This window comes from Triturus cristatus, chromosome 11 (assembly GCF_964204655.1).
Source record: "Triturus cristatus chromosome 11, aTriCri1.1, whole genome shotgun sequence".
Classification (NCBI taxonomy): domain Eukaryota; kingdom Metazoa; phylum Chordata; class Amphibia; order Caudata; family Salamandridae; genus Triturus; species Triturus cristatus.
Window position 1 is genome coordinate 48,006,239 of NC_140594.1, and position 26,487 is coordinate 48,032,725.

Sequence of the window (26,487 nt, forward strand, 5' to 3'; positions counted from 1 at the left end):
TGAGTCTCCTCCTTAAGTCCGCGCCTTCCTTTTGCAATGAGTCTCCGCCTTAAGTCCACAACTTCCTTTTGCAATGAGTCTCCTCCTTAAGTCCGCTTCCTTTTGCGATGAGTCTCCTCCTTAAGTCCACCCCTTCCTTTTGCAATGAGTCTCCTCTTTAAGTCCACGCCTTCCTTTTGCAACGAGTCTCCTCCTTAAGTCCACACCTTCCTTTTGCAACGAGTCTCCTCCTTAAGTCCACACCTTCCTTTTGCAATGAGTCTCCGCCTTAAGTCCACACCTTCCTTTTGCAATGAGTCTCCTCCTTAAGTCCGCTTCCTTTTGCGATGAGTCTCCTCCTTAAGTCCACGCCTTCCTTTTGCAACGAGTCTCCTCCTTAAGTCCACACCTTCCTTTTGCAACGAGTCTCCTCCTTAAGTCCACACCTTCCTTTTGCGATGAGTCTCCTCCTTAAGTCCACACCTTCCTTTTGCAATGAGTCTCCGCCTTAAGTCCGCGCCTTCCTTTTGCAATGAGTCTCCTCCTTAAGTCCACCCCTTCCTTTTGCGATGAGTCTCCTCCTTAAGTCCACCCCTTCCTTTTGCAATGAGTCTCCTCTTTAAGTCCACCCCTTCCTTTTGCGATGAGTCTCCTCCTTAAGTCCACCCCTTCCTTTTGCAATGAGTCTCCTCCTTAAGTCCACCCCTTCCTTTTGCAATGAGTCTCCTCCTTAAGTCCACACCTTCCTTTTGCAATGAGTCTCCTCCTTAAGTCCACACCTTCCTTTTGCGATGAGTCTCCTCCTTAAGTCCACCCCTTCCTTTTGCAATGAGTCTTATCCTTAAGTCCACACCTTCCTTTTGCAATGAGTCTCCTCCTTAAGTCCACACCTTCCTTTTGCAATGAGTCTCCGCCTTAAATCCACACCCTCCTTTTGCAACGAGTCTCCTCCTTAAGTCCACACCTTCCTTTTGCAATGAGTCTCCGCCTTAAGTCCACACCTTCCTTTTGCAATGAGTCTCCTCCTTAAGTCCACACCTTCCTTTTGCAACGAGTCTCCTCCTTAAGTCCACACCTTCCTTTTGCAACGAGTCTCCTCCTTAAGTCCACACCTTCCTTTTGCAATGAGTCTCCTCCTTAAGTCCGCGCCTTCCTTTTGCAATGAGTCTCCGCCTTAAGTCCACAACTTCCTTTTGCAATGAGTCTCCTCCTTAAGTCCGCTTCCTTTTGCGATGAGTCTCCTCCTTAAGTCCACCCCTTCCTTTTGCAATGAGTCTCCTCTTTAAGTCCACGCCTTCCTTTTGCAACGAGTCTCCTCCTTAAGTCCACACCTTCCTTTTGCAACGAGTCTCCTCCTTAAGTCCACACCTTCCTTTTGCAATGAGTCTCCGCCTTAAGTCCACACCTTCCTTTTGCAATGAGTCTCCTCCTTAAGTCCGCTTCCTTTTGCGATGAGTCTCCTCCTTAAGTCCACGCCTTCTTTTTGCAACGAGTCTCCTCCTTAAGTCCACACCTTCCTTTTGCAACGAGTCTCCTCCTTAAGTCCACACCTTCCTTTTGCGATGAGTCTCCTCCTTAAGTCCACACCTTCCTTTTGCAATGAGTCTCCGCCTTAAGTCCGCGCCTTCCTTTTGCAATGAGTCTCCTCCTTAAGTCCACCCCTTCCTTTTGCGATGAGTCTCCTCCTTAAGTCCACCCCTTCCTTTTGCAATGAGTCTCCTCTTTAAGTCCACCCCTTCCTTTTGCGATGAGTCTCCTCCTTAAGTCCACCCCTTCCTTTTGCAATGAGTCTCCTCCTTAAGTCCACCCCTTCCTTTTGCAATGAGTCTCCTCCTTAAGTCCACACCTTCCTTTTGCAATGAGTCTCCTCCTTAAGTCCACACCTTCCTTTTGCGATGAGTCTCCTCCTTAAGTCCACCCCTTCCTTTTGCAATGAGTCTTATCCTTAAGTCCACACCTTCCTTTTGCAATGAGTCTCCTCCTTAAGTCCACACCTTCCTTTTGCAATGAGTCTCCCCCTTAAGTCCACACCTTACTTTTGCAATGAGTCTCCTCCTTAAGTCCGCACCTTCCTTTTGCAATGAGTCTCCTCCTTAAGTCCACAACTTCCTTTTGCAATGAGTCTCCTCCTTAAGTCCGCGCCTTCCTTTTGCAATGAGTCTCCGCCTTAAGTCCACACCTTCCTTTTGCAATGAGTCTCCGCCTTAAGTCCACACCTTCCTTTTGCAATGAGTCTCCTCCTTAAGTCCGCGCCTTCCTTTTGCAATGAGTCTCCGCCTTAAGTCCACACCTTCCTTTTGCAATGAGTCTCCTCCTTAAGTCCGCGCCTTCCTTTTGCAATGAGTCTCCTCCTTAAGTCCGCACCTTCCTTTTGCAATGAGTCTCCTCCCTTTTGCGATGAGTCTCCTCCTTAAGTCCGCTTCCTTTTGCGATGAGTCTCCGCCTTAAGTCCACACCTTCCTTTTGCAATGAGTCTCCGCCTTAAATCCACACCCTCCTTTTGCAACGAGTCTCCTCCTTAAGTCTGCACCTTCCTTTTGCAATGAGTCTCCTCCGCAAGTCCACACCTTCCTTTTGCAATGAGTCTCCTCCTTAAGTCCACACCTTCCTTTTGCAATGAGTCTCCTCCTTAAGTCCACACCTTCCTTTTGCAATGAGTCTCCTCCTTAAGTCCACACCTTCCTTTTGCAATGAGTCTCCTCCTTAAGTCCACACCTTCCTTTTGCAACGAGTCTCCTCCTTAAGTCCACACCTTCCTTTTGCAATGAGTCTCCTCCTTAAGTCCACACCTTCCTTTTGCAATGAGTCTCCTCCTTAAGTCCACACCTTCCTTTTGCAACGAGTCTCCTCCTTAAGTCCACACCTTCCTTTTGCAATGAGTCTCCTCCTTAAGTCCACCCCTTCCTTTTGCAATGAGTCTCCTCCTTAAGTCCACACCTTCCTTTTGCAATGAGTCTCCTCCTTAAGTCCACACCTTCCTTTTGCAATGAGTCTCCTCCTTAAGTCCACACCTTCCTTTTGCAACGAGTCTCCTCCTTAAGTCCACACCTTCCTTTTGCAATGAGTCTCCGCCTTAAGTCCACACCTTCCTTTTGCAATGAGTCTCCTCCTTAAGTCCGCGCCTTCATTTTGCAATGAGTCTCCTCCTTAAGTCCGCACCTTCCTTTTGCAATGAGTCTCCTCCCTTTTGCGATGAGTCTCCTCCTTAAGTCCGCTTCCTTTTGCGATGAGTCTCCGCCTTAAGTCCACAACTTCCTTTTGCGATGAGTCTCCGCCTTAAGTCCACACCTTCCTTTTGCAATGAGTCTCCGCCTTAAATCCACACCCTCCTTTTGCAACGAGTCTCCTCCTTAAGTCCGCGCCTTCCTTTCGCAATGAGTCTCCTCCTTAAGTCCGCACCTTCCTTTTGCAATGAGTCTCCTCCCTTTTGCGATGAGTCTCCTCCTTAAGTCCGCTTCCTTTTGCGATGAGTCTCCGCCTTAAGTCCACACCTTCCTTTTGCAATGAGTCTCCGCCTTAAATCCACACCCTCCTTTTGCAACGAGTCTCCTCCTTAAGTCTGCACCTTCCTTTTGCAATGAGTCTCCTCCGCAAGTCCACACCTTCCTTTTGCAATGAGTCTCCTCCTTAAGTCCACACCTTCCTTTTGCAATGAGTCTCCTCCTTAAGTCCACACCTTCCTTTTGCAATGAGTCTCCTCCTTAAGTCCACACCTTCCTTTTGCAACGAGTCTCCTCCTTAAGTCCACACCTTCCTTTTGCAATGAGTCTCCTCTTTAAGTCCACACCTTCCTTTTACAATGAGTCTCCCCCTTAAGTCCACACCTTCCTTTTGCAATGAGTCTCCTCCTTAAGTCCACACCTTCCTTTTGCAACGAGTCTCCTCCTTAAGTCCACACCTTCCTTTTGCAATGAGTCTCCTCCTTAAGTCCACCCCTTCCTTTTGCAATGAGTCTCCTCCTTAAGTCCACCCCTTCCTTTTGCAATGAGTCTCCTCCTTAAGTCCACACCTTCCTTTTGCAATGAGTCTCCTCAAGTCCACACCTTCCTTTTGGCATCAGTGTTTGTCAAAAGGAGACCCCAGTGGAGCCTCATTTGCTGCAGGTACACAAGTAGCTCTGAAGTCCTGTGTTCTTCTGGGGGCCCCTTCTGCAGTGGTGGGTCCATTCTGTGGGCCCAAAACTAGGATATTGTATCCCCTTCTGTAGACCACAACAAGGGTATTGTTCTCTCTTCTGTAGGTCACAACTGGAGTATCTCGCCCTTTTCTGTTTTCTGGACTCCACCTCTCAAGTATTGTGCCTTGTGCTCTAGGCCATAAATGGAGCATTGTGCCCCATTCGGTAGGCTACAGCGACAGTATCGCACCCCGTTCCGGAGGCCTCTGGTGTATTGTGCCCTGTTCTGTAGCCACTACTGGAGGATTGGAATTAGGTTCTAAAGTAATTTCTCAAAGTCAGAAATTTGCATTTCTCAAAGATATTAGTCTCTCGGTTGCAAAGTGATATGTTTCTACTTAAGATATTTGTCTGCCATGTATCATGAGGTCCCATGTCTCTTTTATCGATGCTCAGTCACTGTAATTTGTCAGTATTTGAGATGCTCTCCTGGTGAGGGTACTAGGTGGTATGTCTCTTTGTAAGATGTATGACTGTGTAGGTCATAATGTAGAGGGTCTCTAAGACACTCTCTGTCAAGGCCATAACATAATAAGTTGTTTCTATTTAAGATGTTCTCTGTTGAAGTCATTAAGTGGACTTTCTCCTTTCAAAATACTCTTTGTCGAGGTTGTAACGTGTCATGTCTCTTTGTAAGGTGTTCGACCTTCGAGGTCAAAATGTGATATGTCTCCTTTTAAGATGGTCTCTGCCGAGGCCATATACTAGTAGTATGTCTATTGGAAAGGTGTTCTCTCTCAAGGTCATAGTGGGGTGTGTCTCTTTTTAAGTTGCCCAAAACTCAAAGACATAAAGTCAAGTCTCTCTTAGATATTAGCTTCTCAGTTAAAAAGAGATCAATTTCTGTGTAAGATAATTGACTGTTATTGCTTGATTGTCTCTTTCTAAGATGCTCAACCATGGGATCATAAAGTGGTATGTCTATGCTAGAGATGGTCTCCTGTGAAGAGTACAATGGTGGTGTATCTCCGGCGCAGTCTAAAAGTGGCTTGTCGAGATTATAACGTTATATATCTCTGTTTAAGATGCTCTCTGTTGAGGATATGACATGGTAGGACTCTTCATAAGATATTCCACCCTCAAAGTGATAATGTGGTACGTCTCTGTTTAAGATGCTCTCTGTTGAGGATATGACATGGTAGGACTCTTCATAAGATATTCCACCCTCAAAGTGATAATGTGGTACGTCTCTGTTTACGGTGCTCTCTGTTGAGGATATGACATGGTAGGACTCTTCATAAGATATTCCACCCTCCAAGTGATAATGTGATACGTCTCTGTTTAAGATGCCCATGGGATGGACCTATTTGCTGTGGCTGTTCACGAGTTCGGACACTCCATTGGACTGACGCACATCTCTGCGATCGAGTCTATCATGCGGCCTTACTACCAGGGTCCAGTGGGAGATCCCCTGAAATATGACCTTCCATATGAAGACAAAGTCAGGATTTGGCAACTCTACGGTGAGTCCTATCTCCCCAAATCATCATGTAACATGGGTGCTCGATAAGCTTTCTGGGGTGTGCATGCTGCCTTCTGTGAGTAAAGTTTGAAAACAGACTACAAAATAGTGTTACTACATGCTTTATAGATTAGGAGACCAAAGGATTCTGCGTCAACTGGTTACCCGAGTCAGAAAAACAGGTATGGGAGGTAAAATTAGTAATGTCAATTAAGTAATCAAATAATAAGCAACGGAATGATGTTTGGAACATGAGTCTGACAAAAGATCATTGTTATAATAGATATATCAAATATGAAATATTACTTTACGGCTGTACTTCACCAAGATGGAAATTCAGAAATTCTTTAAAGATTACAGTGATGACTATTTGTAATTTATTGGTGAGGGCTCAGGTACTCCTATTGAAAACTGTGAAAGTGAAGAAGTGAAATCTTTTGCAGAGTTGATTTGATTCAAGAAGAAAACGGATTTCACACATCTTTGGGGATCCAGTTTGGATGTACAGACAAATATTATGACAAAACGAAGATTGATTGTATCATCAAAATAACCACGTGGTTTGCGATTATCAAAGAAGTATAAACACCCGAGACCCTCCTTTCGATGGAGGGTGGGCTACGGCGAGTTACAATGCCAGTATAACCAAAGATATGTATTCTAATTAAGGCAGTCTGAGGTTCTTACTTGAGGTTTTATCTGATATAGAACTCCGACCACTATACAATACAATGGGTAATTATTGGACTAATTCACTGAGACTATGTGCTGCGAGTAACGATTGAATTTTTATGAATTTTGGGTGCGGGGCAAATTTTCATGAAATGTAATATATATATATAAATGAATTTATTCTGCTTGTGACCTTTGAATGTTATAGGGCCCGATTCACAGAACTAACTTAAGACAAAATCCTAAACTTACTACCATTTTCGTATTCACAGAAGGCACTTACTCATTTTGGTATTCACAGAAGACACTTACTCACTTCGGTATTCACAGAAGTTAGGAGTCCTAACTTTAGGACTCCTAAATGCCTTCTGTGAATACCAAAAGTCTTAAAATTAGGATTTTTCTCAGTTTAGGAGTCCTGAAGTTAGGACTCCTAACTTTACTACTACTAAACTGAGAAAAATACTAATTTTAAGGCTTTCGGGAGTCACAGAAGACATTTAGGAGTCCTAAAGTTAGGAGTCCTAACTTTAGGACTACTAAATTGAGAAAAATCCTTATTTTAAGACTTTCGGTATTCACAGAAGGCATTTATGAGTCCTAAAGTTAGGAGTCCTAACTATACTACTACTAAACTGAGAAAAAAACTAATTTTAAGGCTCTCGGGAGTCACAGAAGGCATTTAGGAGTCCTAAAGTTAGGAGTCCTAACTTTACTACTACTAAATTGAGAAAAATCCTTATTTTAAGACTTTCGGTATTCACAGAAGGCATTTAGGAGTTCTAAAGTTAGGAGTACTAACTATACTACTACTAAACTGAGAAAAATCCTAATTTTAAGACTTTCGGTATTCACAGAAGGCATTTAGGAGTCCTAAAGTTAGGACTCCTAACTTCTGTGAATACCGAAATAAGTAAGTGCCTTCTGTGAATACCAAAATGGTAGTAAGTTTAGGATTTTGTCTTAAGTTAGTTCTGTGCATCGGGCCCATAGACTTTATTGGGTTATTTGGAATATGTTATGATCATTGTACTGATTGTATGCTTAACTGAACCAATTGTTTACCGTTTATAATAAAAAAAAAAGATTCAGGGAAGATCAAGAACACTTTTAAAAGGTAGAGATTAATTTGGGGCTCCTCGAGATAAATATAGAAAGGATATTGGGGGAGAAGGGCAAACAATATGTAGCATGGGATCCCACATGAGTCAATGTGTTAGACCTGTCAGCCCTAGGGTGGTCTCCCCCTGTATTTTTGATCGTGCCTCATTTTTTCCACCCTCATTTTTGTGTTGGACTTAGGTCTCCGGGCGCCTTTTCATTGCCAATCAGTGTTAAGGTGCAGGTGCTCCCTTCCCCTAAGATGGCTGCCACAGGCCCCTGCTACTGCGGAGCGGCCTTTCTAGTAGCACCCTAGCTGCCAGGAGCTGGCTGGGACCCCACAACAATGTTGCGACACCAGCCCGCCTTTTTTGTCCTATACCTAGAGTGGGGAAGCTCCTGGAATGTGCTGGTACCTTCTAGAAGAAGGGTGGGGTTTTACTTTTGCCGCCTTAGGAGGTGGTCACCTGACCTAGGGCTACTTAACGGAGGGAGGGAACTTTTTCTAGTTAGTTGGGGTAAAGCAGACCTGGGGAACCCACGCAGGAGTTTTAGGCGGTAGGGCCTAGACAGGGACTTATGCCTCTGAAGGTGACAGGGTTTAGGCACTGCCCTTTAAGTGAGTGAGGGATCCTGTACTACCCACTGATCTGGCCCAGCGATAGGGAGACCCCGGAATGACCTGCCAAGCCTGACTAGGAGGGAACTAGTCACCAACTCACCCCCCCACCCCCCTCCCCCCCAAGGAACAGAACTTTTAAGGGCGCGAGAACCAACTGCGCCACCAAGACTGCGAAACATAAGACTGAAGTAAATTGCTGAAACTGACTGCTGCAACTCCCAAGCTGAGAACTACTGCTGGACTGCTGGGGGATCAACCAGGTACTAGCGCTGTGACCCCTGCGCTCCCCGACCTTGCCTGGGATCCCCCTAGTCAGTCCTGTGCCAGGCGCTGGTCGCCGAAGTCGCCCCTTAATTTTAGCCCCCCCTGCTGTGGGGATTTGAGGCGCACTCACCGCTGCGGCCCGGGGCCGGGAAACTGCCCCCCTGTCATCACCGGGGCCCGCGGAGAAGCCCAGGGCCCCGCCGCTGCCGTCGCAGCCGAGGTGTCGTGGTCCAAGGGCAGAGAAGGCAGCCGAGAAGCAGTGAAGGCCGCGTAGGCCTGAAGCCTCGCACTAGCATCACCTGACGGGGGCGGACTGCCAAGCGCCACCCCCGCCGTAACCCCATTGGTGGACTGGGCCGCGCCCCCGCAGACCGCACTGCCATTGGCGGCTGCGGGCGCGACCCCGGAAGCAAGGCCGGAATCCCCCGAAGTGCCCGTGACGCCAGCGGAGCTCCCCGGTCACGTCTGACCAGACCGGGAGCCCCGCGCTGTGTCCCCCGCTCCCCGCGCCGCTCCACTAGGCGGGAGAAGCCCGCGAACAAGGCCCTCGGCCCGGATATCGCCGGGCGGCCTAGACGTCATCAGGAGGTCCTTCGCCGGGGAGAGCGCCGCAGCGCGAAGCACAGAGGAGGAGGGGGTCCCCTCCCACCAGAGAACCCGTCGCCAGGGCCGAGGGAAGGCCAGAGACTCAGGTAAACTCCGGGGAGGAGGGCGGGAGGCCCCCCTGAGGCCCGGAGCACGCCCCTCCCCGGAGAGACTCCCCACAAGGCCCCCGCTTCCCGCAGAGCATGCCAGAACTGGGCCCCGGCCCCCCGCTTGTGCCTGAACTCTGCCTATCGAGAGAGTGAGAGAACCCGGTGGAACTGCCATGTTTAACTCGCCAAGAGTCTGCCAGGCGCACTACGTGCAGGGCGCTGATTCCTAAGCGCTATTCCTGTAAACTGCAGGGCTGGGTTAAATGCCATATTTGGGAGCGCTTGTCAACTGCTGTGGGCGGCACGATATTCCAGGTGCCTGGTTCCTAGTGCGAGGGAATTGCCCTGTGTAGCGCCAGGTGCCCTGTTCAGACACCCTGATTGCTAAGCGCTATTGACCTGCTGTGTGCGGCACTATATTCCTAGGGCCTGGTTCACCGTACTAGTGAACTTCCATGTGTAGCGCTATGTGCAATGTTTATGCAACCTGATTTTTAAGCGCTATTAATTGTTGTGCGCAGCCCTATATTCCCCGAACCTGACGTTTTACTGTTTTCAGGGTTGCCAATTTAAAGGGTAATGAAATGCCTTTGAATGTATAATGGTACTGCCAGTGAGAATCTAATGCATTGCATTTGAACTAGATAAACCTGACTGATTTTTAAGTGAGCATACTGTGTGGTGTCAGTTATTGCGTGCGCTTCCTGCTTCAGGGGATGTGTGTGCTGTATGGTCGCTTCACACGTAAGCACTAGGGTGCCCAACCGCTCGAGTCACGTTACCCCTTTAGGGCCCGGTGACCCCTGGTCCTACATTGTTGGCGAGCGGTGGGATAAGGACCTGTGACCATACAGCACCCTCCAGTGAAGCGGAGGGCGCCGCAATTAGATGCCTTTTGTGGTTAAGCTCTTCAACTGTTGATTACTGTATTGAGTGAATTCCACTGTCCAGACTGAGGGTGTAGAATCCCAGTAGCCGGAAACTGTCCCCCACATCCTAGGATTTTTTTTTTCTTCTTCTTCCTTAGTATCTAGGTCCCCGCCTGTCACGATGGAGTTCCGGTTAGCTGACCTCGAGGGGTACACTGTGAGGCAACTGAGGGAATTCGGGTAGGAGATGGGGGTGCCTGGGGTGCGGAAGGTCAAAGGACCGGAACTCCGCACCGCCTTAAGGGCATGGGTAGAAGCCCACCCAGAGGGAAGAGGAAATGAGGGACAGGAGGCGCAGGATGCCCCTCAGGAGGAGAGCGCGCAAGAGGTACTAGACCTGATCAATGGGGATGTGTCCAAAATGGGCCACCAGGGAGACGTTCTGGGGCCAGCAGTAGGGCAGGGTCCAGGAGAGGCGCGTCTCCAGAGGAATATGAGGACAGGAGGGAGGAGAGGCGGTTGAGGTGGGAGCTAGCCAAGTTAGAGCAGGAAAGAGAAAACAAGAGATGGGCAATGGAAGAAAAGAAGCTGGCGCACGAGCTTCAGCTTAAAGAGTTGGAGCTGCGCGCTCTCCAGTTGAATGCGTCCAATAGGGACAATGGTGGCAGCGTACCAAAGACTCCCCAGGAGTCAAAATTCTATTTGCCCAAAGACGTGATTGCCAGTTACACGAGGGGGGATGACATCGCCAAGTGGCTGGAGGCATACGAGGTGGCCTTGACAGCCCATGGGGTACCTGAGAGTAGCTGGGGGAGTGGCCTGTATCGCTACATACCTCCCGATGTCAGGGACACCCTTTTGTATTTAGAAACTGCAGATCGGGTCAGGTATGCCCCCATGAAGGAAGCCCTGCTTAAGAAATTTGGCCTCAACCCCGAGAGGTATCGGCAGAAGTTCCGTGGCAACCATAAGCTGTCCACGCAAACGTGGGTAGATTTTTTTGATTACGCCCGTAAGGCGCTAGATGGTTGGGTGCGTGGCAGCGAAGCACAGGATTACGAGGGCTTGTACAATCTTTTTTTACGGGAGCACCTCTTGGATAAGTGCTTTCCGGAGCTGCGCCAACATCTGGTGGACCGCAAGATAACGGACCCCCGTAAGCTTGCGGAGGAGGCGGATATTTGGGTGAGCACCCGGGTGTCTCACAAGGGCCCCGGGGGAGATGGCTCGAAAGGCGGACAGGGTTTCCCCCAGAAGAGAGAGGGGGGAGATAAAAAGGTGGAGTTCTCAAAAGGCCCCCAAAATAAGTTTGGGAAAGGAGTAGGAACCCCACCCCCGTCCAATTCCCCAAAACCCACTTACCCTGACAGGAGTCAGCAGCCAAGAATTGTGAGGTGCTACGAATGTGGGGAGATTGGACACTACAAGGGAGATCCCAAGTGTCGCAAGCGACCCCCAGCCCCAACGGGCGGGAAGAGCCCCGGGGTAAGTAGTGTAGCGCTTGGGGTGGAGCTGCCCTTAGATAGGGAAGGGGAGTGGACAGGCCTGGCCCTGGTTTCACTCGGGGATAGAGAGATGGTTCCCGTAGTGTCCCTACCCTCGAATACTGCTAAATACCAGCAGAAGGTGAGAATTAATGGGGAGGAGGTGGAGGCTCTGAGGGACACAGGGGCTAGCATGACCACTGTCGTGAGGCGGCTGGTGTCCCCAGAGCAAGTAATCCCAGAGGAGTTCCATCCGGCCGTATTGGCTGACGGCAGTGGGAGTCACTATCCAGTGGCTCAAGTTCCCTTTGAGTGGGGAGGAGTCAAAGGCCTACTGAGAGTTGCGGTGAGCCCTGCCCTGCCTGTGGGGTGTTTGCTAGGGAACGACCTGGAGCACACCGAGTGGAGAGAAGTAGAATTTCGAGCTCATACAGAGATGCTGGGGTTACCAGGGTGGACTTGCGTAAGCACGCGGTCCATGGCTGCCCGGCATGGAACTCACCCTGGGTTGGAGCCTGGAATCCTGGCCCAACCCAAAGCCAAACATGGAAGGAAGAAGGTGGTGGAGGACACGCCCCATGTGATAGATGGGGAGGCCGCAGAGGTGCCCCCGGAGTCCGCGGAGGTGGATGTCGTACCCGTGGAGGACTTGCCGACCCTTGCCGACTGGCATGTGGAAGGAGGGCCTACCCGGGAGGAGTTTTGTCAGGCACAAAGGACGTGCCCCACTCTTGAAGGCATGCGGCGGCAGGCCGAAGCCCAAGTGGCCAGTCAGGAACTGGGAGGTTATCATGTGTATTGGGAGGATGGTCTCCTATACAGTGAGCCCAGGGTGCCGGTACATGGATCTTCGATGGCCATAGTGGTCCCCCAATGTTAATGGGCCTTCCTGCTGGAGTTAGCGCACGAGATACCCTTAGCCGGACATCTGGGCCAGGACAAAACCTTTGCACGGTTAGTCCCCCATTTTTATTGGCCCAGGATGAGGATTGCCTCGGACACCTTTTGTAAGACCTGCAAGTCTTGTCAGGCCAGTGGCAAGACTGGGACTAAGTTGAAGGTCCCGTTGGAACCGCTCCCCGTTGTCGGGACCCCTTTTGAGAGGGTCGGTATCGATATTGTTGGGCCATTGGACCCTCCGACCGCAGCGGGACACCGGTTCATTTTGGTTTTGGTGGACCACGCCACAAGGTACCCAGAGGCTATTCCTCTGAGGACCATCACTGCACCGGTGGTGGCGCAGGCACTGTTGGGAATTTTTACCCGAGTGGGATTCCCCAAGGTCGTGGTGTCGGACAGGGGCACGAATTTTATGTCGGCCTACATGCAGGCCATGTGGAAGGAGTGTGGAGTGACCTATCGGTTCTCCACCCCTTACCACCCCCAGACTAACGGACTTGTGGAGCGCTTCAACAAGACGTTGAAAGGAATGATCCGGAGCCTGCCAGAGGGCTTGAGGCGTAAGTGGGACTTTCTCCTCCCTTGCCTGCTGTTCTCCTACTGTGAGGTGCCGCAGAAGGGAGTCGGGTTCAGCCCTTTCGAGCTGCTCTATGGCCATCCCGTTAGGGGGCCCCTCAGCCTAGTGAAGGAGGGGTGGGAGAAGACTTCGCAGAAGCTTCCCCGTGATATTGTCAGCTACATGCTGGCATTCCGCAGCCAGATGGCCAAGCTGTGGAAGGCGGCCTCAGAGAATCTAGAGGCTAGTCAGGCCGTCATGAAGGAGTGGTATGACCGCAACGCTCGGACGGTAGAGTTGGACGCTGGACAGAAGGTGTGGGTCATGGAACCTGGGGAGCTTTGTGCCCTCCAGGACCGGTTGACTGGTCCGTACGAAATTGTGGAGCGACGAGGCCAGACCACCTACGTAGTGGACCTGAAGACCCCCCGTCAGCCCCATCGGGTGCTCCACGTCAACCGCCTGAAGCCGCACCATGAGCGATCGGAGCTTGCTCTCCTCATGGTGACAGATGGGAGCGAGGAGGAAGAGAGTGAAGCACTTCCTGACCTTCTTGCGGTACAAGAGAAGGATGGCTCTGTAGAAGGTGTAGTCCTCTCCCCATCCTTGACCCCAGAGCAACAGAGGGACTGTCGCCATGTCCTGGGACAGTTCGCCTCGTTGTTCTCTCTCACGCCTGGAATCACTCATCTGTGTACCCATGATGTGGACACAGGGGACAGCCCCCCGGTGAAGAACAAGTCTTACCGGCTCCCTGACCGAGTGAAGGATAGCATCCAGCGTGAGGTGGCAAAGATGCTGGAGCTGGGGGTGATAGAACCTTCCAGCAGCCCGTGGGCTAGTCCAGTGGTGTTGGTGCCGAAAGCGGCCCCACCGGGTACGACGCCAGAGCTTCGGTTCTGTGTGGACTACCGGGGGTTGAACTCTGTCACGAAGACAGATGCTCACCCCATCCCACGTGCAGACGAGCTGGTGGACCGGCTGGGAGCAGCCCGGTACCTCAGCACCATTGACCTGACATCCGGATATTGGCAGATTGCCATGGCCGATGGAGCAAGGGAGAAAACAGCATTCTCCACCCCCGAGGGCCACTACCAGTTCCGAGTGATGCCCTTTGGGCTCAAAAATGCTCCGGCCACATTCCAGTGGTTAGTGAATCAGGTACTATCTGGCCTGGAGTCCTTCTCAGCGGCATACCTGGATGACATAGCTGTCTTCAGTAGCACCTGGGAGGACCATCTGCAACACCTCCAGGAGGTATTGCAGGCGCTGCAACGCGCTGGCTTAACCATTAAAGCCAGCAAGTGCCAGATTGGACAGGGATCTGTCATGTACCTGGGACACCTGGTGGGCGGAGGTAAGGTGCAACCCCTCCAGGCCAAAATAGAGACCATCATGGCCTGGGAGCCCCCCAAGACCCAAACTGCGGTCCGAGCTTTCCTCGGCCTCACTGGGTATTACCGCCGGTTTGTCAAGGGATATGGCACCATCGTAGCCCCCTTGACAGAATTGACGTCCAAGAAACAACCTCGCAAGGTCATATGGACAGCTGCTTGCCAGGAGGCATTTGAAACGCTGAAACAAGCGATGTGTACTGCTCCAGTACTCGCAACCCCAGATTTCCGTAAAGAGTTCATTGTACAGACGGACGCCTCAGAGCACGGCATAGGTGCGGTGCTCTCGCAACTCAACACAGAAGGCCAAGATCAACCTGTGGCCTTCATCTCCAGAAGACTCCTCCCTCGGGAACAGCGATGGAGCACCATCGAGCGGGAAGCCTTCGCGGTGGTCTGGGCTCTGAAGAAGTTGAGGCCATACCTCTTTGGATCTCACTTCCTGATTCAGACGGACCACCGCCCCCTTCGCTGGCTCATGCAGATGAGAGGCGAAAACCCCAAGTTGCTGAGGTGGTCCATTTCCCTACAGGGGATGGACTTTCGGGTGGAACATCGGCCCGGAGTTGACCAAGCCAATGCTGACAGTCTCTCCCGGTTTTTCCGCCTTAGCGATGAGAACTCCCTAGAGGTTGGGTAGCTCTCCCCTCTTTCGGCTGGGGGGGACGCGTGTTAGACCTGTCAGCCCTAGGGTGGTCTCCCCCTGTATTTTTGATCGTGCCTCATTTTTTCCACCCTCATTTTTGTGTTGGACTTAGGTCTCCGGGCGCCTTTTCATTGCCAATCAGTGTTAAGGTGCAGGTGCTCCCTTCCCCTAAGATGGCTGCCACAGGCCCCTGCTACTGCGGAGCGGCCTTTCTAGTAGCACCCTAGCTGCCAGGAGCTGGCTGGGACCCCACAACAATGTTGCGACACCAGCCCGCCTTTTTTGTCCTATACCTAGAGTGGGGAAGCTCCTGGAATGTGCTGGTACCTTCTAGAAGAAGGGTGGGGTTTTACTTTTGCCGCCTTAGGAGGTGGTCACCTGACCTAGGGCTACTTAACAGAGGGAGGGAACTTTTTCTAGTTAGTTTGGGTAAAGCAGAACTGGGGAACCCACGCAGGAGTTTTAGGCGGTAGGGCCTAGACAGGGACTTATGCCTCTGAAGGTGACAGGGTTTAGGCACTGCCCTTTAAGTGAGTGAGGGATCCTGTACTACCCACTGATCTGGCCCAGCGATAGGGAGACCCCGGAATGACCTGCCAAGCCTGACTAGGAGGGAACTAGTCACCAACTCACCCCCCCCCCCCCCCAAGGAACAGAACTTTTAAGGGCGCGAGAACCAACTGCGCCACCAAGACTGCGAAACATAAGACTGAAGTAAATTGCTGAAACTGACTGCTGCAACTCCCAAGCTGAGAACTACTGCTGGACTGCTGGGGGATCAACCAGGTACTAGCGCTGTGACCCCTGCGCTCCCCGACCTTGCCTGGGATCCCCCTAGTCAGTCCTGTGCCAGGCGCTGGTCGCCGAAGTCGCCCCTTAATTTCAGCCCCCCCTGCTGTGGGGATTCGAGGCGCACTCACCGCTGCGGCCCGGGGCCGGGAAACTGCCCCCCTGTCATCACCGGGGCCCGCGGAGAAGCCCGGGGCCCCGCCGCTGCCGTCGCAGCCGAGGTGTCGTGGTCCGAGGGCAGAGAAGGCAGCCGAGAAGCAGTGAAGGCCGCGTAGGCCTGAAGCCCCGCACTAGCATCACCTGACGGGGCGGACTGCCAAGCGCCGCCCCCGCCGTAACCCCATTGGTGGACTGGGCCGCGCCCCCGCAGACCGCACTGCCATTGGCGGCTGCGGGCGCGACCCCGGAAGCAAGGCCGGAATCCCCCGAAGTGCCCGTGACGCCAGCGGAGCTCCCCGGTCACGTCTGACCAGACCGGGAGCCCCGCGCTGTGTCCCCCGCTCCCCGCGCCGCTCCACTAGGCGGGAGAAGCCCGCGAACAAGGCCCTCGGCCCGGATATCGCCGGGCGGCCTAGACGTCATCAGGAGGTCCTTCGCCGGGGAGAGCGCCGCAGCACGAAGCACAGAGGAGGAGGGGGTCCCCTCCCACCAGAGAACCCGTCGCCAGGGCCGAGGGAAGGCCAGAGACTCAGGTAAACTCCGGGGAGGAGGGCGGGAGGCCCCTCTGAGGCCCGGAGCACGCCCCTTCCCCGGAGAGACTCCCCACAAGGCCCCCGCTTCCTGCAGAGCATGCCAGAACTGGGCCCCGGCCCCCCGCTTGTGCCTGAACTCTGCCTATCGAGAGAGTGAGAGAGCCCGGTGGAACTGCCATGTTTAACTCGCCAAGAGTCTGCCAGGCGCACTACGTGCAGGGCGCTGATTCCTAAGCGCTATTCCTGTAAACTGCAGGGCTGGGTTAAATGCCATATTTGGGAGCGCTTGTCAACTGCTGTGGGCGGCACGATATTCCAGGTGCCTGGTTCCTAGTGCGAGGGAATTGCCCTGTGTAGCGCCAGGTGCCCTGTTCAGACAACCTGATTGCTAAGCGCTATTGACCTGCTGTGTGCGGCACTATATTCCTAGGGCCTGGTTCACCGTACTAGTGAACTTCCATGTGTAGCGCTATGTGCAATGTTTATGCAACCTGATTTTTAAGCGCTATTAATTGTTGTGCGCAGCCCTATATTCCCCGAACCTGACGTTTTACTGTTTTCAGGGTTGCCAATTTAAAGGGTAATGAAATGCCTTTGAATGTATAATGGTACTGCCAGTGAGAATCTAATGCATTGCATTTGAACTAGATAAACCTGACTGATTTTTAAGTGAACATACTGTGTGGTGTCAGTTATTGCGTGCGCTTCCTGCTTCAGGGGATGTGTGTGCTGTATGGTCGCTTCACACGTAAGCCCTCGGGTGCCCAACCGCTCAAGTCACGTTACCCCTTTAGGGCCCGGTGACCCCTGGTCCTACACAATGTATTTGTTATTATACTACATTACTCGTCGCCACCAATATTGTTATCGATATAAAATGATGCGGTTAATTTATTTTCTGTAGGTTTTTTTGTTTTTGTATCAGTGAAAAGGCATGATGTTTCGATGTAGTTGTATTAGTCGAGTATAGATAAAGTATGAAGCAGGGCTGCAAGTATACATTACTTGTTAGAGGATTAACCACTCAAAAAGATAGAAAGAGGATTCATTATGAAAGTCTGAGGTCAACAATTCAGGCCCGTTCCTCCCCCTCCTCAAGAGAGCTCCCCTTGTCGTCATAGACACATCCTTAGAAAGGGCTGTTCTCACCAAGCGACATCATTCCATTAACCTCCGCCAATAGCTTCAGACTTTGCTGTCTGTTTGTTTGATAATATATATATATATATATATATATATATATATTAGCAAACAAAAGGCACTGAGGCATTTCGGAAGGGCTCACCATGTCACTCCAACCATCCGGCCTTCCTTGGCCCCGCAGGCAGCCTCACAGCCTCTCTCCACATTAACCAAGGTTCGACACGTTTCGGGGCCAGAACGCCCCCTCCTCATGAACACAGCACAAATGGATGCACAGCTCACCTCCTTAATTCAAAAACATTTTTATTGAATTAGTCCGCCCTAAGTGGGTGTGGCTTTCATGGAATGCTGGTTGCTGTAGTCCTTTGAGGTGAGTATAATTATTACCTTGAGTAGGTTGCATGCCAATGTGCACAATTATTAGCAAATTTAAATCCTTTAGTAGGGAATGAGAGCAGGTTATGAGACCACAATTTCCAACGGAGTGTCGCGCTGCAATGCGAGAAAGGGTGATCTCGGCGCAGTCTTCTCCCATGCAGTGTCTGTAGCCGCACGTAGAAGCGGAGCTCCTTCCCACGACCAGAGCCAGCCGTGTAATATATGGTAGCAAACAAAAGGCACTGAGGCATTTCGGAAGGGCTCACCATGTCACTCCAACCATCCGGCCTTCCTTGGCCCCGCAGGAGGCGTGGTGAGCCCTTCCGAAATGCCTCAGTGCCTTTTGTTTGCTACAATATATATATATATATATATATATATATATATATATATATATATATATATATATATATATATATATATATATATATATATATATATATATATATATATATCTGTGCGTGCATGCACGGGGATACTGCAAGTGGATATGTGTGTATATATATAAATATGTATAGGTAAATATATATTGCACTTAGTTCATGGAAAGGACGGTGCGAGCCCAGATTATAGTGCATTTCTTTTGTTCAGTGCCCTGCACCTCCGCCATCACGCGTTTCAGCCCCCGCAGTGAAACAGAAAGGACTAGCAAAGCTTCTGAATTCCCAAAATCCCAGGGCAGGCCTTTTGAAGTGGATCTGTAACTCCAAAAGTACATAAACAGTCCGAGTGAAAGCTATTCAACTCGCAGTTTGTGTAACATTGGTGTTGCAAAAATAAGATACATTTGACATGCAGCGCCATAATCCATCATATGCAAATATGTACCATTTTCATGTCATTGGTGCCTGTTGAGCAAAAACAAGGTTTTATAAATAAACAGGAAATCATAATTGTAGTGTTTTGACATTTTGGAGTCACTCAATCATGCCCCAGTGGGCTGTATCTATTAAATATTAAACAGAAAGTCCTCGTAACAATCCAGTGCAGTACTGGTTAGCAGTGGTAAAGTGCACAGAGTCCTAAAACCAACACAAATGAACAAATAGGCAAAGCAGGAGGGGGAAGGCAACACGTTGGGGGAATACCACAGCAAGGATGTCAGGTCTAACAAAGACTTGGGGGGGGGGCAGAGTTAAATGTCCAATACCCCTTCCTGGTAGTAAAGCAAATGTGTTTTGTGTTATTGTTTATGTCTGGAATACTGTCCCACACACACCATATAAAATATAGCCTTTGTTGTCAATTTCCTAGGAGGTAACTATAACCTCTTGTGATTGGTTGGTGTGGTACCATAATATTGTTGTCAGAATATTATCCAACGTAAATAGTGAGACCTAAATATTATATACAAACATTGATGCCCCTTTGGAGTGAATAATAGAAACTCTGCAACCAATGGGACAATCTTTTTGTGAATGATGTCTAGGACATTGTGTCAATGATATTTCAGTGTACTATTTATTAAATCTTTGTGGAACATCAGACAGCAGCATGCACAAAGTTGCCCAACAATTACCAAACACTTTCCCTAACACAATGTATGGCCTGTTTCCTCTGCCCATACTTGTCTCACTTCCCGATTCTAGTAGTTAAAGATATGTCTCGTTCAGGAGGGTGATATCTGCTTTTCTTTTCTTACTATATCTTAACAAACATATTTGAAATTGTAATGAGACACTTGGGTCTCTTAATGTTCCACAAAGTTGAGTTCAGAGTCATGTATGCAGTGTAACGTGAGTGTTCTTGAGTTGCTCTGCGATGATGATGGCGTGGTCTTTGTATCATCCAAGATGGTCTACATTCCTTTGTGGTGAGGTTGTGGACTCGTTATCAAAGATGCTGACCTTGGAAGGGCTTGTAGGGTTTGGACAGGATGGTAAGATTATTCCATACTACAACCCTGGCACTAAGGTTGGCCGTTACCTTTCTATTTGATTTGAATTTTATTTTATATAGTGCTTGAATGCAGGGGCATCTTGGCGCTCTAGCTAACGTATATGGGAACCCTAAAAGCAGTGCTTCTCAATTATTAGAGAGCCAAGTCTTGAGAGATTTCCTAAAGGCCAGGAGGTCTGAGCAGGTCTTTAGGGCCACGGGGAGAGAGTTCCACAGCTTTGCCATCCTCTGTAGAAAGCTTCTGCCTCCCCAAGATGCTTGTTTGGTCCTTGGTAGCACTAAACACTTGGCCAACGAGGATCTGAGTTTTCTGGATGGAGCATAACAAATAAATCTGTCCTGGAGAGAGCCTGAGCTGATGTTGTGCAGGGCCTTTAAGGCTAAGCAGAGGGCCTTAAACGTTATCACTTTTGCCACTGGTGGCCAGTGTCGCTTGATCAGGGCCTGAGACACAGACTGATATTTTGGGATTCCTGACAAAAGTTAGGTCAATGCATTTCCTCAGAATATGCAATTATGAAGAAGTCTTTTCTGGATGCCCATGAATAGGGCATTCCCATAATCTAGTTTAGATAGGGCAAGAGAGGTAATCTCTGTTTTCTGAAGATCTTTGGGTATGAAGGGGCAACTTTTCCTGGTCATTTTTAATGTGAAGAATACTGATGATGCTGGGGCTTTGACCTGATCTTCAAAGTTAAGTTTATTGTCAAAGACTTTCCGAACTGGCGAGGGAAGAGCCCCCATTTCCTGAGGCCACCAGCTTGGCGACCAAAATCAAGTGTGTGAGCCCAAGAGAAGGGCCTCCGTGTTCCTGGAGTTAAGCTTTAGACAATTTGACATCACCCAGTTACCCTCCTGAGAATACAAGCGTTGAATCTAGAGGCGGTGTCTTCAGGATTGCTCGATATTGAAACCACTATTTGGGTATGATCGGCGTAAGACATCACAGAGAACCCAAATAATTTGATCAATCTGGCCAGGGGGTGACGTGGAGGTTGAACAGCTGAAGGCTCAGCGAGCAGCCCTGAGGCACCCCACATGGCAAGCAGAACTGATCAGAAATGAACTCTCCTAATGCAACGTGCTGCACTCTCGCTGATAGAAAGGATTTTGACAGGCTAAGGGCAAGGCGGCTTATCCCCAACTTGGTGAGACGGCCAATCAGAATGGTATGATTGACCGCATCAAAGGTCACCGAGAGATCGAACAGTATCAGTGCAGCCTTGCCACCTCCATCTAGGATTGACCTCGGCTCCTCTGAAGCAGTCACCAATGCAGTCTCCGTACTATGTGCATTTCTGAAACCATATTGAGTGGAGTCCAGCAAGCTGTGAGTATCAGAGAACAACGTGAGTTCCATATTCAAAGCTTTCTCCAGTAGATTGGCTGAAAAAAGTAACTTCGAGATGGGCCTTTAACTACTGGGCCCTTGTGGACCGAGGCAATTTTTTTAATTAAAGGTAGAATGGAAGCCTTCTGCCAATCAAAGGGGAAATAAATAGTGTAGATTATTTCGTTAAAAATCGTAGTCAGTTGAGTACTTAGAATTTCTGGAACAAGATGAGCAGTTTTTAGCAGACAGGGATCAAATGGAGATCTCGATTACGTGGCTATGATTAGATTATACACCTGCTTTGTACTACGCATGGAGAATTTCTAAAATAAAAAACAAGGGTGGGTTGCCCTTCCTTGCCTGTCGAAACAGCGGTAGATGATTAATTATTAGTTACAAACGAGTCGTAAACTTCTTTCACTTTTAATTGAAAAAAGTTAGCTAAGATATTACAAAAGTTTTGACTGAAGTTGTTACTGTTGGGCATAGGCATTTTCGCTAAGCTTTTTAAAGTACTAAAAAGCTCTTTTGACAAATTATTAGATTGTAGTATCTTGCTAGAAAAGTATTTAGTGTTTTCTTTGAATATATTCCTTTTATATTCCGGGATTGCTTGCTTATAAATCTCTCTGGGCCCGATTCACAGAACTAACTTAAGACAAAATCCTAAACTTACTACCATTTTGGTATTCACAGAAGGCACTTACTCATTTCGGTATTCACAGAAGTTAGGAGTCCTAACTTTAGGACTCCTAAATGCCTTCTGTGAATACCGAAAGTCTTAAAATTAGGATTTTTCTCAGTTTAGGAGTAGAAAAGTTAGGACTCCTAACTTTGGGACTCCTAAATGCCTTCTGTGAATACCGAAAGTCTTAAAATTAGGATTTTTCTCAGTTTAGTAGTGTTAAAGTTAGGACTCCTAACTTTAGGACTCCTAAATGCCTTCTGTGAATACCTAAAGCCGTAAAGTTAGGATTTTTCTCAGTTTAGGAGTAGTAAAGTTAGGAGTCCTAACTTCACTACTCCTAAACTGAGAAAAATCCTAATTTTAAGACTTTCGGTATTCACAGAAGGCATTTAGGAGTCCTAAAGTTAGGAATCCTAACTTCTGTGAATACAAAAATAAGTAAGTGCCTTCTGTGAATACCAAAATGAGTAAGTGCCTTCTGTGAATACCAAACTGGTAGTAGGTTTAGGATTTTGTCTTAAGTTAGTTCTGTGAATCGGGCCCTCTGTATTGAAGATCATAGGGTGATCTCCAAATTCGCTCCTTCCTTCTGCACAGTTGTTTCCAGGCTCTCAAGCTCTCAGAGAACCAGGGTTCTCCGGGAGTTTTCCTTTGATAAATTAAAAAAGGTCAGGCCACTAGTATGTGGAACCCCCATCAACCCCCAGGAAGTAAGACTTCCCTCTCTCTGCTGGAGTTCAGAAAGAAGCTTAAGACCATCCCTTTTCACTATGCGTTGCACTTAGGCCAATTCCACGACTGTTTGAGTCGCGGCACTGCGCAGGTGTAATCGGTTGAAAGAGAACATCAGCATGACACAAAGGGTACACACAATCTCATATTATTGTATTCATGTTATCTTCTCACCACCTCAACCCATAGGATGTCATTCATTAATGCTGTGTCCTGTCTTAATGCAGGGGTGCGGGAATCGGTGTCCCCGACCAACAGGCCGGATACCACCAGCCCCGAGGACCACCCGTTGCTGCCCGAGCTGCCGCAGAACCGCTCCACCATCCAGTAAGTTCTACTTCTCTCTTGGATCATCCGCTGTGGTGTCCTGAGGATGCTGAAGAGGACACACACTGGGATATCTTTAGGAAAGGTCTTTAGTGCACCTAGGCCATCCGTCTTCAAGTCTCAACTGACCCAATTAGGGTTCCCAGCATTCTTCCCCTTAGCATGGAATCCCCACCTTCGTGTGGTCTACTTGAGAACACTAGCTGGGTCATCCCACATCCACCAGCCTAGGATGGTGGGTCTACCTGGGCATGGTTGGCACAGGTCACTTCTCAATGCAGTGGCAACGGCAACTGAGTGTAGGCCTGAGGGGTCCAACTGGAGGAGGAGTTGTCCAGACTTAGAGAGGGCCCTGGTACCAGGCCAGCAGCTTCAGCAGACACCAGCATTAGCTTTAGTTGTCCAGAGCTGGGTATTTGTAGAGAACAGACACAGGCAGACCTTACAATTGAAGTGTTTGATACTCCAGGCTCTCTTCAGGGCATGGAATCACCGGAGAGAGATGAAAAGACACACATGCTGCCCTCACATCTTCTCATGAGCTTCCATGGTGTGGACCAGCTGCTCTTGAACTCTACTGTGAGGTTAAACCGAAGCCCAGCACCTGTAGAGATGCCAGTTGAAGCTCAGCTGCTGCTGAGAGCCCTTCTGAGGTCTAGCTGCAGCTGCTAATCTGCCATGTGAGGCCCAGCAACTGCTGAGCTAACAGGTGAAACCCAGCAACTGCTGAGCTAACAGGTGAGGCTCAGCAACTGCTGAGCTTAACAGGTGAAACCCAGCAAATCCTGAGCTGCCAGGTGAGACCTGTCTACTGCTGCGCTAACAGGTGAGGCCCAGCAACTGTTGAGCTGACAGGTGAGGCTTGTCTACTGTTGAGATAACAGGTGAAGCCCAGCAACTGCTGAGCTAACAGGTGAAATCCAGCAAATCCTGAGCTGCCAGGTGAGACCTGTCTACTGCTGAGCTAACAGGTGAGGCCCTGCAACTGTTGAGCTGACAGGTGAGACCTGTCTACTGCTGAGCTAACAGGCGAGGCCCAGCAACTGCTTAGCTAACAGGTGAAACCCAGCAAATCCTGAGCTGCCAGATGAGACCTGTCTACTGCTGCACTAACAGGTGAGGCCCAGCAACTGTTGAGCTGACAGGTGAGGCTTGTCTACTGTTGAGATAACAGGTGAGGCCCAGAAACTACTGAGCTAATAGGTGAGGCCCAGCAACTGGAGAGCTGACAGGTGAGGCTTCTCTACTGTTGAGATAACAGGTGAGGCCCAGAAACTACTGAGCTAATAGGTGAGGCCCAGCAACTGGAGAGCTGACAGGTGAGGACCAGCAACTGCTGAGCTGCCAGGTGAGGCCCGTCTACTGCTGAGCTAACAGGTGAGGCCCGTTTACTGGTGAGCTGCCATGTGAGGCCCGCCTACTTCTGAGCTGACAGGTGATGGCAAGCAACTGCTGAGCTGACTGGTGAAGCCCGTCTACTGCTGAGCTGATAGGTGAGTCCTGTCTACTGCTGAGCTGGCAGGTAATCCCAACTGCTACTGAGCTGTCCGAGGGAGCCCCAACTCCTGCAGAGCGGCGTGAAGGTGAGCTGCTGCCGAAAGCCCCTCTGCTGGTTTCCCGCTGCCTCTCTGCCATGTGTGGCCCAGCTGCTGCCCAGTTGACAGGTGAGATCCAGCTGCTGCCGGACTGTTAGAATGAGGTCCAGCTTCTACTTAGCTACTACACTGTCAGGCCTAGCTGCTGCTGATCTCCCCCCGATGTCCAACTGCTGCTCATCTGTCACAGTGAGGCCAATGTGAGGCCCAGCTGCTGCTGAGCTGGATCTCTGAGACCCAGGTGAAGCCACGCTGCCAAGTGTGGCTCACCCCTCCCCCCCTCCACTGAGCTGCCACAGTGATGCCCCAGTAAGGCCCAGCAGCTGCTAAGCTCACTTTAGGCAGTCCAGCTGCTGCTTGTCTGCCCGATGAGGCCCAGCTGCTGCTGAGCTGTCAGGTGAGGTCCAACTGTTGCCAATCTTTCAAGTGAGCCCTAGCGACTGCTGAGCTGCCAGGTAATTTCCAGCTGCTTCCAATCTGTGAGGTGAGAACCGGGTGCTGTTGAGTTGCCTGGTGTGACTTGTCTACTGATTAGCTGCACCCCAAGGCTTATGGAACCCAGTGGCTGCCGAGCGCCATTGCGAGGTCCAGGTGCAGCTGAGCTGTGAGGTGAGCTCCAGCTGCTGCTGTTTTACCAGGTGAGGTCCAGCTGCTGCTGATCTACCAGGTGAGGTCCAGCTGCTGCTGATCTACCAGGTGAGGGCCAGCTCATGCTGAGCTGTCAGGTGAGGTCCAGCTGCTGCTGATATACTAGGGGAGGTCCAGCTGCTGTTGATCTACCAGGTGAGGTCCAGTTTCAGCTGAGCTGTGAGGTGAGGGCCAGCTGCTGCTGATCTACCAGGTGAGGTCCAGTTGCTACTGAGCTGTCAGGTGAGCTCCAGCTGGTGCTGATCTACCAGGTGAGGTCCAGCTGCTGCTAATCTACCAGGTGAGGTCCAGCTGCTGCTGATCTACCAGGTGAGGGCCAGCTCATGCTGAGCTGTCAGGTGAGGTTCAGCTGCTGCTGATCTACTAGGGGAGGTCCAGCTGCTGCTGATCTACCAGGTGAGGGCCAGCTGCTGATGATATACTAGGTGAAGTACAGCTACTGCTGATCTGCCAGGTGAGGTCTAGCTGCTGCTGATCTACCAGGTGAGGCCCAGCTGTTGATGATCCACTAGGTGAGGTCCAGCTGCTTCTAATCTACCAGGTAAAGTCGAGCTGCTGCTGATCCACCAGGTGAGGTCCAGCTGCTACTGATCTACCAGGTGAGGTCCAGCTGCTGCTGATCCACCAGGTGAGGTCCAGCTGGTGCTAATCTACCAAGTGAGGTCCAGCTGCTGCTGATCTACCAGGTGAGGTCCAGCTGCTGCTGATCTACCAGGTGAGGTCCAGCTGCTGCTGATCTACCCGGTGCGGTCCAGCTGCTGCTGATCTACAAGGTGAAGTCCGGCTGCTGCTGAACTGCCAGGTGAGCTCAGCAGCTCCTGAGCACCCGTGTGAGACCCAGCTGAGGTGCCACGCAGATGTGTAGCTAACAGTAGTGCAGAAGGTGCAGTGGCGCTGAGACCCGCGGTTGTTGGGGCTTTCTCCAGACCCCAATTATGGCCATCTTTTACTGCAAAACTGTGGGTAGGCGGCCCATTTCCCTTGATGACACGAGGCTCCCATGTTACACCGCGGCTTCTGCCACCGTCAGCCTAAGCTGCTGCCTTGGCTGTGACTGTCGGGGCCACCAGTAGAGGGCAGAGCTCACTCTGTGTGGGGACCTATTAGGACATAGGAACAGATCCCCCTCACCCTGTATCCTTCTTCCCCGGTGTCAACTATAGGGTTTACTGCTTCATATATCACTTTTGCCATCACTAACAGTGACAGGCACAGATATAGGCTGCAGAATCGAAAGACAGGCAGGTTCATGTGCGGCATACGTTCGGCAAGGGGACAGGCAGCTGATTACACAGCAGGCAGGTACTGAGGGATGCTCTGACAGAAAGTAAGAGTGAATGCGCTTCTATAGCACATACTGTAAACTGAAGCTCCCATAGAGGCTCTGAGGGCCTGTTTCACAAAGGTAAACGTACACTTTTGTGTAAGTTTATGTTTGTTTG

The 26,487-nt window shown here is 50.2% G+C and overlaps 1 protein-coding gene across 1 annotated transcript in view; it reads left to right on the forward strand.

The window, feature by feature from the left end:
- MMP17 (matrix metallopeptidase 17) overlaps window positions 1-26,487 on the forward strand; it is a 195,673-nt gene that overhangs the window by 161,399 nt on the left and 7,787 nt on the right. The window contains exons 5-6 of the mRNA XM_085633855.1: window positions 5,443-5,619; window positions 22,703-22,802. Coding sequence (XP_085489981.1) covers window positions 5,443-5,619; window positions 22,703-22,802 — 277 coding nt within the window. The remainder of the gene's footprint in view (window positions 1-5,442; window positions 5,620-22,702; window positions 22,803-26,487) is intronic.